The sequence below is a fragment of the Macrotis lagotis genome, chromosome 8 (genome assembly GCF_037893015.1).
Source record: "Macrotis lagotis isolate mMagLag1 chromosome 8, bilby.v1.9.chrom.fasta, whole genome shotgun sequence".
In the NCBI taxonomy this organism is placed as follows: domain Eukaryota; kingdom Metazoa; phylum Chordata; class Mammalia; order Peramelemorphia; family Peramelidae; genus Macrotis; species Macrotis lagotis.
In genome coordinates, this window is record NC_133665.1 from 104,734,370 (window position 1) to 104,751,612 (window position 17,243).

Below are 17,243 nucleotides of genomic sequence, written 5' to 3' on the forward strand. Positions count from 1 at the left end.
CCGCTCCGCGCCACTTCCGCTTCTCCGCTCAAGTAGGTTACCAGGGGCGACCGAGGCCCGGGCCGGGCCGGGTGCCCCCCGGGCGCCCCCGCGGCCTCGCTCCCCGGGGCAGAGCTGGAGCCGGCGCGATGGCGGCGGCGGCGGCGGCAGCTCCGCGGCCGGAGCCCGAGGAGGCCGCGGAGCCCCCCTGGGCGCTGCTGGGCTCGCGGCCGGACGGCGCGGTCCCGGCCCAGGCCCCGCCGGCCCCGCCGGGCCTGGCCGGGGGCAAGCCCCGCGGCATCTGCTCGCGCTCCTACTTCCTGGTGCTGATGGTGTTCGTGCACCTCTACCTGGGCAACGTGCTGGCGCTGCTCTTCTTCGTGCACTACAGCAACGGCGACTCGTCCGGGCCCGGCCCGGGGGCAGCCCCTGCCAACGCCGCCCCGGGCCCGGCCCCGCCCGCGCCCGCCGCGCCCGCCGCGCCCGCGCCCGCGCCCCTCGGCGCGCCCCTGGCCCGCCTGGAGGGCATCAAGGTAAGCGGGCGCGGGCGCGGCCGGGGCCGGAGGAGGGGGCCCGTGCCGCAAGGTCACAGCCACAGCCCCAGGTCGGGCCTCGGACTCCAGCTCCGCCGCCTTGGGGCTCTAATGGATGTAGGGATGAGATGGGGCGGGGGGAGCCGGAGACCCCTGGACCTGGCGGCCTCCTCCTCCGGGCCCAGTCAGCTTCTGCGCTGTTAGCGCCCTATTAGGCCTGGAAGCCGGGGCATGTCTCTCTCTCTCTCTCTCTCTCTCTCTCTCTCTCTCTCTCTCTCTCTCTCTCTCTCCCCCCCCCTCCCTCTCTCTGTCTCTTTGTCTCTCTCTCTCACTCACTCTATATATAGAAAGATATAAAGATACACTCCATATATATTATATATATATATATATATAAATAGAGAGAGAGCAATATAGATATAGATCCACTCATATATATATAGAGAGAGACAAATAAATATACTCATATATATATATAGAGAGAGAGAGAGAGAGATACTCCTATATATAGAGATACACTCCTATATATATAGAGAGAGAGAGATCCACTCCTACATATATATAGAGATCCATTCCTATATATATATATAGAGAGAGAGAGAGATAAATACACTCCTATATATTATATATAGAGATAGATAGATATAGATATACTCCTATATATAGAGATACACACACACACACACACATACATATATATATATATATACAGAGAGAGAGATACACTCCTATATATATATATATATATATATATAGAGAGAGAGAGAGAGAGAGAGAGAGAGAGAGAGACACTGACACTCAAACTACAGATATTCACACATACCTATGTAACATAGTTGAGTCATATCCACATGAAACTGAAGACCCTGAAGCCATTAGTACTCATTTGAGCAGCAGTGTCCTAATTCTGCTGTTTCAAATTTTCTGCTTCTCTGATCCTTTTCCTGGAACATCTATATCCCTAAGAAAAGGAATTACCTTGTAAGTGAGGTGGTTTTGTTCCCAGAAAATCTCAATTCTATCTATCAAATCTCAATTCTGTCTATCCCTAGAGAAATAAGATTGATTTCTACAGTAGAATTTTTAAACTGTTCCCCAAAGCCATGTGATATCAGGGAACCTCATTTTATGACTTTCAATTAAGTTTAACAAATATTTGTCAAAACTGGGCCAACTGGCAAAGGAATTTAGGAGGCGGCAGGTGACTAGGGTGTTCATTGATCCCAATCTGCTGTTCTCCAGGTTGGTTACAAGCAGAAGGTGGAGCTAATCCCCAACAAAATCCATGATGTGAAGACCCTCAGCTTGAAACCTCTTCTCTTTGGTAAGGACACACCAAGAAAGCTCCCTATAATTTATATTTGTGCCACAGTTTATATTTGAGAAACCACCTCAAAAGTTTTAGTCCAAAAGTTTTGAAAGTTAATATTTATAAAAACTTGACTTCCCTTTCCCTCCTTCTCTTCCTCATGTACAGATATATATATATATATATATTTATATATATATGCATGCACATATACAAACTAAAAAATTATAAAAGTAAATTCTATGTGCTAAGGAGATGAAAGCTGTTAGCAGAAAGCGTTGGTGGACATCCCCTTCTAATTATATGAATGAGTTCTCTTTTAAACTCTGCAGCAAGGGCTTCCACCTCTAGTTTCATTGCTTTAGACAAAATGATCCTTGGATCATTGTAGCTCTTCGGAGCTAAAATGAAAACACTTTGCTAAAACTATTTTTCCTCTCAATACTTAACTATCAAATGGAAAAATGTGATTTCTGTGGACTTCCAAAATCAGTTAATGGGTAACCTGGAATTGAACCTGTCCTTTTGGCTTAATTGTGGTCTCTTGTTTCTCTATCTTCATGGATGATGTTACTTACACCAGTGAACTGATAATGGCCATTGGACAGCTTGTGCCTGACAAGAAACAGGCTGGTGAAGTGATAAACTCCAGGACCAGGATGTTAGCTTATCATCCTAGAACCCTCCTAAATGACTGTTGCTGCTGGATAATTCCATTTAAGAACCAAAGTGGTTGTCTCATTTAATTTCCATAGCTCCTGGGAAACTTCTTAATGGTCACTGCTTTTAAAATATCTTTTCTAAAAGTTCTGATATATTGCACTCCAAATACTTGAATATTAGACTTCACTTGAATAGAATATTCCCATAGAAGCATTGATGATCATGGAGCTTGCGAAAACCCTCAGCATTTTTAGACGTTTGTATTTTTATCAGAAATAACCAAATGGATGTCTGACCCCTCCTTCTCCCTACCCTGACCTCAGTAGGAGTTCAAACCCTGTTCTGGTGCTTTTCCAATGCCTCAGTCGCTTGTTAGGTCTGAGAGTGAGGGGGATGGTCTCTGGGTGTGAGGTCCTCAGGACTATTGTTCCTACAGCTAGGGCTTTATGAGCAAGTTCTGCTAGCAGTGACTAAGAAGGTCTTGGCTTTTGGATCCAAGGATTTCAGGACAATGGCTGGAATCTGCAGCTGTCAGGAACCCATGCAGTCTGAGCACATCCTTTATACCGCTGGATCAGAAAATTGTGATCTGGGAGATAGATTTGGACCATTGCATCATCTCAGATTCATGTTTCAAGAAATATCATCAATAGTTTGATTGAAATATTTTTTAATATTGTTTTAGCCATCCTGTTATGGAGTTGAGTCCCATGAGGTTTTGGTTTAAGATATAGGTGGGGAGAAAAACCTATAGAAATGCAGAAGAAACTGAAAGGGTACAACCAAGAAAATGAGCAAACACCTTGTTCAAGCTGAGTAACAACCATGAGAACTCCCAGCCTATGGTGTCTCTGGGTCAGTTGTGTGGAAAATCTTTTGACACTAATCTTTAGGGCTGAAACATCTCCTATTAAGGGTATGCCCTGGTTTCTGGTCCATTGGGATCTATAGAATGGAGAATAAGTATGGGAACAGGAAAATACAGTTGGGACTACTTTAGTCCTTCAAGGCCTAAATTGTGGTTTCTTGTCCACAGTTAGGTGATGTTTTTGTGGAACCTGGAATCTGGTGTTAGGAAGCACCTGTATCCATTTTTTTTAGTTGGCCTTTTGTGGGCACATTATCAGCAGTTAAAAAGACAGGAGGAGAGGATGAGCCAGAGCCAAATATTCTATGCCCCCTTGATGGCAGTGGTATAGTGTGGCTCTTCAGTTTTTTCCCTCTCTGCTACTCTCAGCACCAAATCTCCTAGAGTGCTAGGCTTCTAAGCTCTTTTTTCTACTTCTAAAAGCTCTTTTTTCCTAATAATGCTGATGCTGAGATAAAAAACAGTGAGTACTTGTCCAGTGAATTGGAAAGCTATGGTAATCTCAAAGAGACAAGATGGCAGATCAGGCAGCTATACCCAAGGCCTCTCTCCTATTTCCAAGGAATGATATAAAAATCAACATTTATATTGCACTTCAAGTATCTCATTTGATCTCCATGGCAACTTTGTGATATTATTAGTATAAATTGTATTGTCCTTATTTGCAGATAAGGAAGCTGAGTCAGAACAGTAAAATGTTTGTCCAAGATCATAATAGCTAATTGGCTCAAACTAGGACATAAACCCAGGACATAAACCCTGGACATAAATCCTGTTCCAGTATTCTCTGAATAGCAAGGACCTTTGATCAAACTTCTCCTAGACACTATGCCCCCATTCTGCTACCATTTCCCTGAGAAATGTTTACATAATCTACAAACTCTCACAACTGCAAGAACATGATTCTGTTTTAGCCTTCAGATCCTCCTTTTCCAGCTCACACTGTTATGAAAACCTGCATCATAGTCTACCTGGCCAAATCTTTCCTTTTCCTGTTTGAGGTGATCAGTTGCTTTAGAGGAATGACCTACGTTATGATTTATAGATCCCATAGCACTGAAAGACATTCAGTAATTACTCAGCAGGCTGATATTTATATGTTCCCAGTGTTTAGGAGTTGGTTTTATTCCCTGTAGAATTTTAGAAATAAAGGTAAAAGAAATCATGTTTGATTCTCTAAAATTCTGTTTAAAAGACCCCTTTCTCAGAGCAACAGCTTAATATTTATCAGCCTGGTGTCAATAAGGCATCTCATGTACTCTGACCAGGTTTGTTTTTTTTTTTTTTAGGTTTTTTAGGTTTTTCAAGGCAATGGGGTTAAGTGGCTTGCCCAAGGCCACACAGCTAGGTAATTATTAAGTGTCTGAGGTCGGATTTGAACCCAGGTACTCCTGACTCCAAGGCCAGGCCGGTGCTCTATTCACTGTGCCACCTAGCCACCCCTCTGACCAGGTTTCGTATGAGGAGTTTGTCATTCTTTTTTACATATCCTTCCTGTTCCAGTATCCTTTGATTATCAAGGATCTTTGCCCAAATTTTCTACTGGAAACTCAAATGTTTCTCATTGGGTCATATTTTTTATTTTTTTTTATTTTCCTAAATAATGAAGAAAATTATCACTAATATATAATAAATATTTATTTTTAACATAGTTGGTTTATTACAGATTGCCAAATCTCTCTTCTTTGTTTGTGCAGTTTAAACAAAGTTTGACAAATATCATGAGAAGAATGTGTTCATAATAAATTCTGGAGATCTAACAGTAACAGACTTAGATTTTAAGTGTGAATATTAGTTTAGGTTTTAAGCAGCTTACCCTAGATGTGTACATGAAAGTCTCATCAACTATCCCAGAGGTCTTTTTTTAAAGTGTTCCCAATAAGAACCTTAGGCTTAGCAAAGTTCAAGAAGAATATATTCTGATTTGGTTAGTCTGGCATGTTGATTCTAGCTTCAGAAAGATCTACCAAGTAAATCCCTGGGGCCCTTTCTGAAGTGTTAGTAATATGTTCAGTAGAGCACTGAGAAAGACAGGAAGATGTCTTTATAATGCTCTGAGATTTCAAGAAATTGCACATTCAGCAGACAGCAAGTCATCAGGGTCAGAGCTCAGGAAGACTTCTTTGCTTTGTCAATGAAGAAATGTAAGGATAGACTTTCATGTAAGGACCCACAAAAGATTCTGGGAGTAGATACCAGGGAAGCAGCAGCAGAGTGGGAGGTATTGAGCAGGGAAGGTGTTTTATTTCATTGTTAAGAAACTGGCCCCTTTCTGGGGTCCCCTGTAGAATCAGACCTAGTGCCAAGGCATCACAGCCAATAAGACTTTTATTACAGTTTCCTTCAACCTTATCTGAAATGTCCATTTGTCTTGTGTCAGTTGGGAGACTAGCCAGTATCATCTTATTTAACCATTCACTTAATGAAACTCTGTGTTTATGTCTGGGAAGAGTCTGTCTTCTATCATAACCTGCTTGTGTTTGAAATGTAAAGTTTGAGTGTAGCAAGATAGGATGAGGATTGCATCACATATCCCAGCATACCTTATAGATAAGAGCAGGATCAGCAAGTCTTTTTTTTTGGGGGGGGGGGATAATCAATTACTAGGAATCTAAGTAAGATAACTTCCTTCCCAGGGTTCTGACTTTCAGTCAGAATCCTTAGGTAGAAAAGCTATATCACACCAGGATGAGGGGAAAGCATTTGATTTTACATGTTTCTCCTGCTAGTGAGACTGCGCTACTGTCTACACCGATGGTGCTTCCATTTTCTGACTGCATGATGCAGGTTCCGGTTCCTCTTGTTCCAGGCATAAGCTTTGTTAACCACCAATCTGTTGCCCTGGACCTCACCACTGATTACGTAGGTCCCTGTGTGAGTGCCCCTCATGAGATTGTGTACACAGGTAGCATCCCAATCCAGCCACTGCTTCAGTCTGGGATGGACGTCTGTTAGCTGCAGGGGCCCACGCTTCAGCACCTCCAATCGAGAGTCCATATCATAATCAGAGATGCTGGATGAAGTCCGGTTCCTCCGAGAGATTTGGATTTTCACAGCTAGAATAGGGAAAAACAAAACAGAATGCAATATATCTTGATCTCCTAGGTCACTAGACATGTGACCTTGGAGTTTCTTCCTTCTGAAGCTTTCAAGTCCCTGGGCTCTGCTTCCATGTTCCCTGTTAGCTGCTTCTCTGTGCCCTTCTACTCTCATCAAATCTTATCTTTTGAATGGAAATATCTCAGTGGTCAGACTGAAAACTGGGAAAGGATGAAAATAGCTGACCCAGGGTTCCCTTCTCCCTTCTCCTCAAATTAAAAACATGAGATAGGTGGAAGGCAGTTGCAGCATCTTATCAATGATGATTTGTTTCTGAGAACTGTTGTGAAAGAAAGTTTCAAGGCCCTACAGGACTGGAAAAGGAGGGGAAACAGGTCATACGGCAAAGGGCTGCACTAGTACCTGCCAGATATCCAAAGAACCAAGTACAGTGGATGGATCCTTGGTAATAGACTGGGAAGGGAAGATGTGGTGAGAATCCTTTAGGATAAATCATGAATGAAGCTATTAGCAGCTTTGAAGCTGACTGAGTATTCAGCCTGCCAGCCCTGCAACTTCTCTGGTCATATACATCAGTTACTAAGAAACTGCTTCAGGTGACCTACCTTATTACCCAGGAGGGCTGAGGAAAGCCATTGCAGAGGTAGAAGAAATGTGTCTTGGAATGCCTCCTAGCTCTAGATCCTCTCACCATCTCTGACTCAGCTGTGCTTGTCCCTGCCAGAAGTCTTTACTGATGCCCTTAGTAGTTGGATCTCTCTCCTTGGCCCTCAAGTTCTTATGAATATTCTAATCTGTTTTATGATGGAAACCCTTTATAATAGGCTATCAATTTCACGGGTCTCCAGTTTTTTTCTTTCTGTATCCAGTTGGCCCCCTTCGCCTATTGGTGAGTTCCTCTTGGGTCTCCATTTTGGAGACCTAGGCTAGCTTCCCTTCATTCGTCTCCAGGCTCTGTAGGTTAATTCCCATCCCAAATCCCCTAGTCCTTTTCAACTGCCTTTTATGTGTTGTCTTCTTTCATTTAGAATGTCACTTTCTTTTTTTTTAATTTTTTATTTATTTAAAGTAATGGGGTTAAGTGGCTCACCCAAGGCCACACAGCTAGGCAATTATTAAGTGTCTGAGCCTGCATTTGAACTCAGGTCCTCCTGACTCCAGGGTCAGTGCTCTATTCACTGTGCCACCAGCTGCCCCAGAATGTCACTTTCTTGAGAGCCAGGACTTTCTTTTTTATTGAATTTATATCTCTAAGCCTAGCTCATAAACATTTAATGTTGCTTGCCAGAGGAGGTAACTCTTTAATATCCCATACTACCTCTGTGAACATTCACTATCTTCCTAAGGAGGCAAGTTCACAAAGGTAAAAGAAATGTCATAAATACCAGTACCTTTGAAGGCATGGCTCAGCAGTGTCCTAGGCAAAGTTGGTGAAAGGAATGAAGTGTGCCAGGTGCTCTGCTAAACACTTAACAGATATTACCATACATTGCATATACTAGGCAATTAATGAATGCTTATTGGCTTAGATTAGTTAGAACTCCTCCTCCCCTGAGATCCTAGGTATGAGCTAAAAACCTTTCAGTCTGGCTCATTTTGAGTAAGCTCTTTGAAAATTCCAATCAGGCTCTTTGAAAATCCCAAATCCTAAGAGGAAACATCACCTCTGTTGCTACTTAACAGCAGAAGGGTCATTGCTCTGCCTTGGAGGACATGATTTTTTTGCTTTCATTGCCCTTTGACCTAAAACATTGCTGTTCTTCCAATCTGACATTTGAACATCACCTTCAAATGAATTGTTCTGTATCCTTATAAAGATGTTTAGCACAGTGCTAAGGACAAAGAAGGTGTATGTTGACCTTTGTTTCCCAGACAGAATGAGGGTCATGGGAGCTGAGAGTACTGGGAATGCCATAACAGTGGTACTCACCAAAATCATTGGAACAGAAGGTGTCCAGAACCTCCTTCGGGGAGCTTGCCTCTTCCAACTCACAGTCCTGGCAGCTGGCTCGGGGAACTGGTGGGGGAAGGAGAGAATGCCACTGTATGCCATTGTTCTCAACAGTACAGGAACTATGTGCCAAACTAGTGAACTTGGGAGCCAGGATTCTCTGTGCCTGCCAACTTAGCTATCTAACTCCTACACCCTCCAAGACTATGGAGACTGCAAAGGTCTAATAGCATTCTGTAGGATTCAATGGCCAGAACAGTGGTGCTGGTTCCTTTTTTAGCTCAATAAAAATGGAGCCTTCTTTTATTTGTTTTTTTGTGATGCCAGAAAAATATTTCTTGACTTAACTAGTTAGCTCTCTTTTCTGCTAGTTCTGAATTCCCCAGTATGAGTGGTCAAAGAACAGGAATAAATACTTCTCAAATGAAGAAATGCAAGCTATCCATGGCCATCTAAAAAGTTCTACAAGATACTTCACCCCTGTCAGAGTGTCACATAAGACAAAAGAGGGGAATGACAGTTGGTGGAGGGGCAGTAAAATGATAGGGACTAAACTAACAAATTCTTGGTGGGGCTGCTGAATTAGTTTACCCATTCTGGAACAAGTTAGGACACTCACAAAGTCACTACTCAGAGTCAAGCTGTTTATTAGGCAGTTACCCCAAGGATGTTAAAGGGAGAGGGGAAAGACCTCTATTTAGGAATGTTTATTATGGGACTTTTTATTTTAGGAAAAATTAGAAACGAAATAGATGGTTGTGATTTGGGGAATGACTGAACCAATGTGGTATGTGAATATAATGGAATTGTGTCATAAGACATGATGAGTATCATGTATTCAAAGAAATATGCCAACATTTGCATGAATTGGCATAGTGAAATAAGCAGAGGCAGAAGAACAATTCACATGATGGTCATAATAGTAAATGAGGGAAAACAAAAATAGCAGTCGATGAGCCCTTTGAACAGCTGCTGCTGAGAAATAGCTCCCAAATCTTGGAAGAGAGGCAGTAGATTAAAGTCACAGAAATGGCCAAGAACATTCTCAAGACAGGGCCAATGTACTGGAATCGGAGAGGTGGGATAGTAATGATGACCAGAAGTAAAAAGCATCAGAACTTTTTTATGCATAAAAGGAAAAAAATTTAAAAGGGAATAATTAAGGAATAATTTTATTATTGCCTTGTTAAATTCTCTGTCTTTATGTACGTACACAGGTTGAGTTTTGGGTTTTTTTTTCTTTTTTTAGCTTTTTTGCAAGGCAAATGGGGGGGGGTTAAGTGGCTTGCCCAAGACCACACAGCTAGGTAATTATTAAGTGTCTGAGGCTGGATTTGAACTCAGGTATTCCTTATTCCAGGGCCGGTGCTTTACCCACTGCACCACCTAGCTGTCCCTGTTTTTTTTTTTTTTTAAGAGTCCTGGATCAAAAAAAGAAATCAATTGTTGGCGGCTAGGTGGCACAGTGGATAGAGCACCGGCCCTGGAATAAGGAATACCTGAGTTCAAATCCAGCCTCAGACACTTAATAATTACCTAGCTGTGTGGACTTGGGCAAGTCACTTAACCCCATTGCCTTGTAAAAACTAAAAAAAAGAAAAAAGAAAAAAAGTCCTGGCTAGGGGAACTTGCTCAGATTCCTGACTTAACTACTTCTCATCTGTGTGACCTTAGGCAAGTCACTTAACTTGTTTGGACACCAGTTTCTTTTTTCAAAGTGAGTAGGATAAAATAGCTGAGCTCCAGGGTCCCTCCTAGCTCTAAATTCTGTGATCATATAAGTTTTGGAGTTTTTTTGAACACCATTTGGTCTTTATTATTCTTTAGGAGTTGCTTAAGTGCTCAATAAGATAACCACATATCTTCTACCAACCTATTAAGTGTCTCTTGGCACTTAAGAAATGCTTATTCATTGATCTACAAACCATCTGAACAAAGAAAACCCAAATCATATAAGTTTTAAAACAAGTTTATGGGCTTGACCTCTCCCCTCATTTGAGCAGTGAGGGAAGAATATTCAGCCTTTGTTATGACTCTGTATGTGTGTGTGTGTGTGTGTGTGTGTGTGTGTGTAGTAGCAGTAGTAGTAGTAGTAGTAGTGGTGATGGTGGTGGTGGTGGTGGTGGTAGTGGTAGTGGTAGTAAGTGGTAGTGAAAGTAGTAGTAGTGGTAGCAGCAGCAGTGCTAGGAGCAACAGCAGCTGAGGGTGACCAAAAGAGGCTGACTTACTTCTCCTGCTCACACTCATCTCGTCAGTGATTGTAGAAATACATAAACTGTGATCTACAGGAAAATTATCGCACTGGAGAATCTGGGGCCAGGGGTATCCATAACAAGCCATGATGGGGGCGCAGCTGTCCCGAACACTTTCACAGAGACTTCTGCAGGGGTAGATGATCCTAAAGGAGAGACCAAGGACATTCCTTAATGAAGGACAATGGATGAGCTAAAGCAGGGAGGGCTTTCAGGTAGCCTCAGTGATGAGATCCTAAATCTTTTCTTGACTTTTTTTTTTTTTTTTTTTAGGTTTTTGCAAGGCAAACGGGGTTAAGTGGCTTGCCCAAGGCCACACAGCTAGGTAATTATTAAGTGTCTGAGACCGGATTTGAACCCAGGTACTCCTGACTCCAGGGCCGTTGCTTTATCCACTATGCCACCTAGCCACCCCCTTTTCTTGACCTTTCTAACATGCTTTCAGCTTCTCAAGATACTTCCCTCATTACAGACACAAGACTCATTCTCTTCAAATTATAGAAGAGGAAATGACTTTTCCAAGGTTACTCAACTCCTAAGTGGTTGAGCCAGAATCTAAGTCTCTTCTCAGACCCGAGGTCCAGCACTCTTTAATACCCCATACTACCTTTGTGAACATTCACTATCTTCCTAAGGAGGCAAGTTCACAAATGTCATAAATGTCATAAATACCAGTACCTTTGGAGGCATGGCTCAGCAGTGTCCTAGGCAAAGTTGGTGAAAGGAATAAAGTGTGCTAGGTACTCTGCTAAATACTTTACAGATATTACCTCATTTAATCCTCACAACATTCCTGAGAAGATGTTGCTACTATTATCTTCACTTTATAGTTGAGGAATCCTGGACAGTCAGAGGCTAAGTGACTGATCCAAGGTCACACAGGTAATCATATGCCTTTCTGACTTCACACTCTACTCCCTGTCCATCATACCACCTTGGCCCTCCAGAATTGTTTGCCAATCAGTGTCCTCCTCAAACCATGACAGTACAGTAAGGGTGATGTGTGTCCTTCATTCTTGAAGACCATGATGCCAAGGAAGATGATGCCATGGTAAGCACATGAATTGGATTTTAGTGCTAAGTCACCAGTCTCGCTTTCTCATCTGGGTTCAGTTGCCACATATGGATCCAGATGATTGGAGATGGCCCAGAATGCAGGGAATCAGGGTTAAGTGATTTGCCCAAGGTAACACAGCTATTAAGTATTAAGTGTCTGAGAACAGATTCGAACTCCCATCCTCTTGACTCCAAGGCCAATGCTGTATCCACTGAGGCACCCAGCTACCCAGTACAATAAGTACACATCTCCTAAATTCTGAAATTTTCTTCACCCAACCACCCACCTAGCTGAGGATAGCTCCTACCTTTATCCAGATTTTAAATGGCCTTCCAAACTGGCATATGTTACCCTAGAAACATGGGAGGCATAAAATACTGAAACAAAGTGTTCTTTGGATAGAGGAGTTCAGGAATGCCTGAAGCAAGGGGAGTGTTTCCCTGTACCTTTACATCTTCTAGAAAAGGGCAGTGGCAGCTCAAAGGGAGACTACCAAGTGAGTTGTGCAAGTGGATTTACAGCAGAAGAGCAAAAGGGAGATCAAACCTGTCCAATTCTAGTGATTTTAAGAACCATTAACTAATGGATTATCCTCAATGGTGCTCTGCCCTTTACAGCAACAGAGGACCTTACAGTGAACATCGGGACAGAAATAGACCACTCTGGGGAGGAAAACTAGGAATAGCAAAATGGGAACCTTTCTGTTCAATCAATTGAATGATTCCTAATTTCTCAGTGGAATCATCTAATGGAAGCAGGAAGGGAGCTAGTCTGTTGCCTATGATGATTGCTTCCTCTTCTAAAGGGGGAGGTGAGGCAAGAGTATTTTCTACATTGATAGGTTCTATGATGGAAGTACAGGATCTAAAAATACCCATTTGGTTTCTTCAGTAGTCTCAATAAGACTCATCAAATAAACAAACCAAGCAGATGATGAAGTACAGTCCCAGCTGACCTATCTCAGAGGAGAGCCAAAGGCCATGCATGAGAGAGAGACAGTGCCACTTGTTCACCAGCTTCCCTCTGTGGGGGAAATGGAGAGTTTAAGACTTACCTGTCCAGGCAAATAGGTGCAAAGAGTGAGCAGAGAAAGATACGAGCATCTGGATGACATTCCCTGGCCAGCAGTGGCAGCCAACTGGAGGATTGCTGGATCACTTCAGCCATGGTTTCATGTTCCAGCAGGTTGGGGATTCGCATTTCAGAATAGCCAATATCGTAGCATAGGGCCATGCTTCTTGGAATCAATGTGCAGCGAGAGGAGCTCCTGGGGAAATCTGCCCCAGTTCTTCCAAAACAGTAGCCACACAGACCTACCAAGGCAAGCAGCAACCTTTCTATGGACTCTCTGGCTACCATCCTGCACCTTCAACTTAGCCTTTTAGATGGACAGATGTTCCAGAGGAGTAGAGAGTGGCTTCTTCCTGGAGATGAATCTGCTTAGGAAAGCTGTTTTATATAAGGGCCTCTCCTGAGGCTCACTGGCCAGCCCCTTAGTTAAGAGCCCACTATTTTAACCAAGACAATACAAAGGAGGTGTTTGCCTAGTCTTGGACTTTCCAGTTGGGAACCTTGGCTCCACTCAGCAGGTGTGTTAATGAGGGCAGCCCAAGGCTTGGTTATTCCAGCTCCGGTAGTCTGTAAATCAGACTTGTTTGCATTTGATTAGATCTCTACTGGATGCCATTATTCAAAGCCTCCCTCTTTAGGGAGCCCCCCCTACATTAGGCATCTGTTAATAGACTCTTTAACAGTTGGTTTTTTCTTTCTTTTATTTTTATGGAAAAGCAATCTTGTGTTTCACCAAGTCAATTAGGTCCTATTGATTCAGCCCTGCTACTAGTTAAGCAGGCTTCCAGTCTTTAACCCCCAATAAACCTTCCAGGCATTCTGCATAGTCTTAGACTGAGGATACATTTACCATTCCACACAAAGAATTTGCCTGGTTTTGGGGGGTTGTGCCAGGTTTGGGCTATGCATCCTAGCTCCTCTTGACCTGCATTATGGCCATAGTTGTGCTGTGTACAAATAGTCAGCAACTTTTCTGTCCTTTATCTTCAGTCAGTTTTTCCTGTTGCTATCAGTGATAGATATAATTAAGAGTAAGTTGCTTAGTGGAGAGATAGGGTTAGTGGGAGACAGACTTGAGGGCATATTGACGGAGGATGTTGTGGGAGACAGACTTGAGGGCATATTGACGGAGGATGCTGTCTGCCAAGCCCAGAAATATTCATTACGGTATCGTATGGAACATGACAGGGCTGCTAGGTGGCACAGTGGATAGAGCTCTAGGTTTGGAATCAGGAAGACTTCTTTTCTTGAGTTAAAATCTGGTGTCAAACACTTAATAATTGTGCAACCCTGGCATGTCAGTAAACCCTATTTGTCTCAGTTTCCCTATCAAAAAAATGAACTGGAGAAAGAAATGGCAAACTACTCCAGTAACTTTGCCAAGAAAACTCCAAATGGGGGGCAGCTAGGTGGCACAGTGGATAGAGCACCGGCCCTGGAGGCAGGAGGACCTGAGTTCATATCTGTCTCAGACACCTAATAATTATCTGACCGTGTGATCTTGGGCAAATCACTTAACCCCATTGCATAGCAAAAAAAAAAAAAAAAAAAAAAGGAAACTCCAAATGGTGTCCTGAAGAATTGGACAAGACTGATAAACATGGGCGGCTAGGTGGCACAATGGATAGAGCACTGGCCCTGGAGTCAAGAGGACCTGAGTTCAAATTTGACTTCAGACACTTACCTAGCTGTGTGACTTGGGGTAAGTCACTTAATCCCCATTGCCTTGCAAAAAAGACAAAAACAAAAAAACAAACAAAAAAAGGGGTGTGAAGTTACTGGCATCTCTGACCTTGGCTCAGATTGGAGGCTCACTTACTATAAATTTTTCCATCAATGAGGTGATTGAAATCTGTACTCTGGGTTTTCTACAGAGAAAGTATCAGTTCCACAGGTCATTGTACTATCAAAAATTTCTCCTTGGGACCTGCCTGATATTAACACTTTGTCATACCTGAGGAAAGGATGGAGTTAGAAGCAAATCCTTTTATTATAGCAATAATAATTTACATTTCAAAATACTTCAGGGTTTTCCAGACTTTTCTATTCTTCTACACCCAGCACTCCCAGAGAGGTAGGGTTATGGGGTATGTGTGTGCATGTGTGTGTGTGTATACTTCTCTCCATTTTGCAGATGAGAAAAATGGTCCAAAGAAACTTATGGACTCTAAAGACAAAGCCTAGCTTTCCCCAGCTTAGTTTTCCTCTCAGGTGCCATTGAGGATGCTTTTACTTTTAATTGATAACTTTGCCATCAGCCCTTTCCTCTTCTTCCTGGCAGAAATTCCCAACTTTCTGAGTGAAGAAGAGTGCAAGCTGATTATCCACCTGGCCCAGCTGAAAGGGCTACAGAAGAGCCAGACACTGCCCACAGAAGACTATGAAGAAGCCATGGAAATGATTGAAGTTAGCCCAATGGACATCTTCAATTTGCTGGACCATAACCAGGATGGGCAACTACAGCTCAAGGAGGTAGAGGCAGGTTGAGAGACTGGAGAAGAGGCTTTGTTTGACCTCTGCTCCTCCAGAGTCCTTTGGGCAAGCTGCTTGTATGACCATATGTGCAGCCCAGGTCAATGAGTCGTGATACTAGAGAGTCTATTTTGCTTGCTCCATTCCCTTTTTAGAAAGTTTTTCTGAGGGTAAAGCTACACCCTAGAGTAAGAGTGTGCCTAGACTCAGATTCCACATAATCCTGTTAGGACTTCTCCCTCTTTCTTGTACTTGTTTCTTGTCCTTTGGCACTGGAAGACTTGAGTTCTGGATTTCATTGCTTAGTTTGTCAACTGCCACTCTTTCCCCGTGCAGGAACTGAGTTTTCCATTTATGCATCTCCTAGGAATCCTTTTGTTTTCTCTGGTCTGACAAGTTGAGTTGGCCTCTCAGAAGGAGGCATTGGTCACAGGAACAGCTAATGAGGGTGGAGAGAAATGTGACACTTCCTAAGAGTTCTCCTACCTCTTCAGACCAAGGATCTGGCCTTCCTACACCTTTGAGAAAGCCAGTATTGGGTATTCTTCTTTGATTACCAATATGGGGATTATCCACTCTTGTTTGTGTACTAAACAATCAATGTTGTAAATGCCAGGCTGATTTACTGTGTAAAAAGAGCTTTGGATTTGGAGAGTGGCTTGAAATATTTTGTACTAAATAACCTCGTGACCCTGAGCAAGTCATTTCACCTTCAGAATCTCCAGTTGTTTTATCTGTAAAATGAGGCAGGACTGAGGTGATCGCCTTGAGCCCCTCATAGCACTAAATTTTATGATCCTGTTCTTTACAGAGGATTTTCCTTAAGATTCTTTTAAATGACCAGTTATACTGGAGTACTGAGCATTTAGAATTCAAATGACAAAAACAATCTTAAATTAGCAATGTCTCTATGGTGGAACAGAAAACCTAAATTTAGAGCATATCTGTGGCATAACATGGCAGGTAGATCTTGAGTTATGAGCAGAGGAGTTGGAGTCAGACAGATCAGAGTTGAAATCTTACTTGTTGTGTGGACAAGTAAGATACTTACTTGATATGTGGACAAGTCACCACATCTCCCTATGTCTTGATAATAACAGCATCTGCCTCCTGGGTTGTTTGGGTCCAATAAGATAATATTGGTAAAGCACTTTGCAAACCTTAGGGCATATATAAATGGTAGCTATTATTCAAAATATAAATAGAAATTTTCCTTGAGGCATCACATTTTCTCTTCATTCAACAAATGTCAATTCAAAAAATATTTTAAGCCATTATTCTATAAAAGACACAGTGCATAGGGGTGGCTAGGTGGCACAGTGGATAGAGCACCGACCCTGGAGTCAGGAGTCCCTGAGTTCAAATCCAGCCTCAGACACTTAATAATTACCTAGCTGTGTGGCAAGCCACTTAACCCCATTGCCTTGCAAAAACTTTAAAAAAAAAAAGGCAAGTGCTACGTCAAGGAACTTCTCATTTATTCTAGGATATAAAGTAGAGTTGATATACTTTATAACGAGAATCAGAAAAAGTACTTTTGAAAAATCTGAGAGTGAGAGAATACTTCTAGCTGGTAGGGGGTGAAGTATGGGAAATCTTCATGGAGAATGTAATGCCTGGAAAAGGATTTCTACAGTGGTGATGAGGAAGGAGGGAATTCTAGATTTTGGGGGAAGGATTGTTGGTACAAATAGAAAGATGCCAGAAGAACAAAACAAGATCAGAGAACTGCTGATATTTATAACTGAGAATTTCACATAATCCTAATCCTAGTGACTTTTTTCTTTTTATCTTTGATTTTTTTATTCATTTAATTTTATTTATTTTTTTATTTTTTTTAAATCCTAGTGACTTTTCACGGTCCCACCCAGGTAAGACAAATCTGTTTGTCATTTCAGGTATTGACTCATACCCGTTTGGGGAACGGAAGGTGGATGACACCGGAGAATATCCGGGAGATGTACACTGCCGTCAAGGCTGATCCTGATGGTGATGGTGAGTTTGGAAAGTTTTGAGGGCATAGACCCT

The 17,243-nt window shown here is 42.5% G+C and overlaps 2 protein-coding genes across 4 annotated transcripts in view; one reads left to right on the plus strand and one right to left on the minus strand.

The window, feature by feature from the left end:
* Positions 1 to 113: 113 nt before the first annotated feature.
* The window catches only part of P4HTM (prolyl 4-hydroxylase, transmembrane), a 40,011-nt gene continuing 22,881 nt past the window's right edge, over positions 114 to 17,243 (plus strand). For 2 of the 3 annotated variants that reach the window (XM_074197902.1, XM_074197903.1), the window contains exons 1-4: positions 129 to 512; positions 1,755 to 1,836; positions 15,025 to 15,215; positions 17,114 to 17,210. In XM_074197902.1, the coding sequence (XP_074054003.1) occupies positions 129 to 512; positions 1,755 to 1,836; positions 15,025 to 15,215; positions 17,114 to 17,210 (754 nt within the window). Of the gene's footprint in view, positions 513 to 1,754; positions 1,837 to 15,024; positions 15,216 to 17,113; positions 17,211 to 17,243 lie in introns of all 3 variants that reach the window. The other variant, XM_074197904.1, reaches the window with a different exon arrangement.
* On the minus strand, positions 6,053 to 13,031 carry LOC141495963 (secreted frizzled-related protein 5-like). Its single transcript, XM_074197905.1, has 4 exons — positions 12,727 to 13,031; positions 10,592 to 10,761; positions 8,343 to 8,429; positions 6,053 to 6,408 (listed from the first exon to the last, which is right to left on the minus strand). Exons 1-4 carry the CDS (start codon positions 13,029 to 13,031, stop codon positions 6,092 to 6,094), a joined length of 879 nt encoding a protein of 292 aa, XP_074054006.1. The 3' UTR covers positions 6,053 to 6,091.

Coding starts and splice junctions, on each gene's coding strand:
- LOC141495963 (XM_074197905.1), bottom strand. CDS start 13,031: ATGGTAGCCAGAGAGTCCATAGAAAGGTTGCTGCTTGCCTTGGTAGGT. Junction 8,430..10,591: donor GATGAGTGTGAGCAGGAGAA/GTAAGTCAGCCT, acceptor TTCCCCCACCAG/TTCCCCGAGCCAGCTGCCAG. Junction 6,409..8,342: donor CTTCTGTTCCAATGATTTTG/GTGAGTACCACT, acceptor TCCCTATTCTAG/CTGTGAAAATCCAAATCTCT.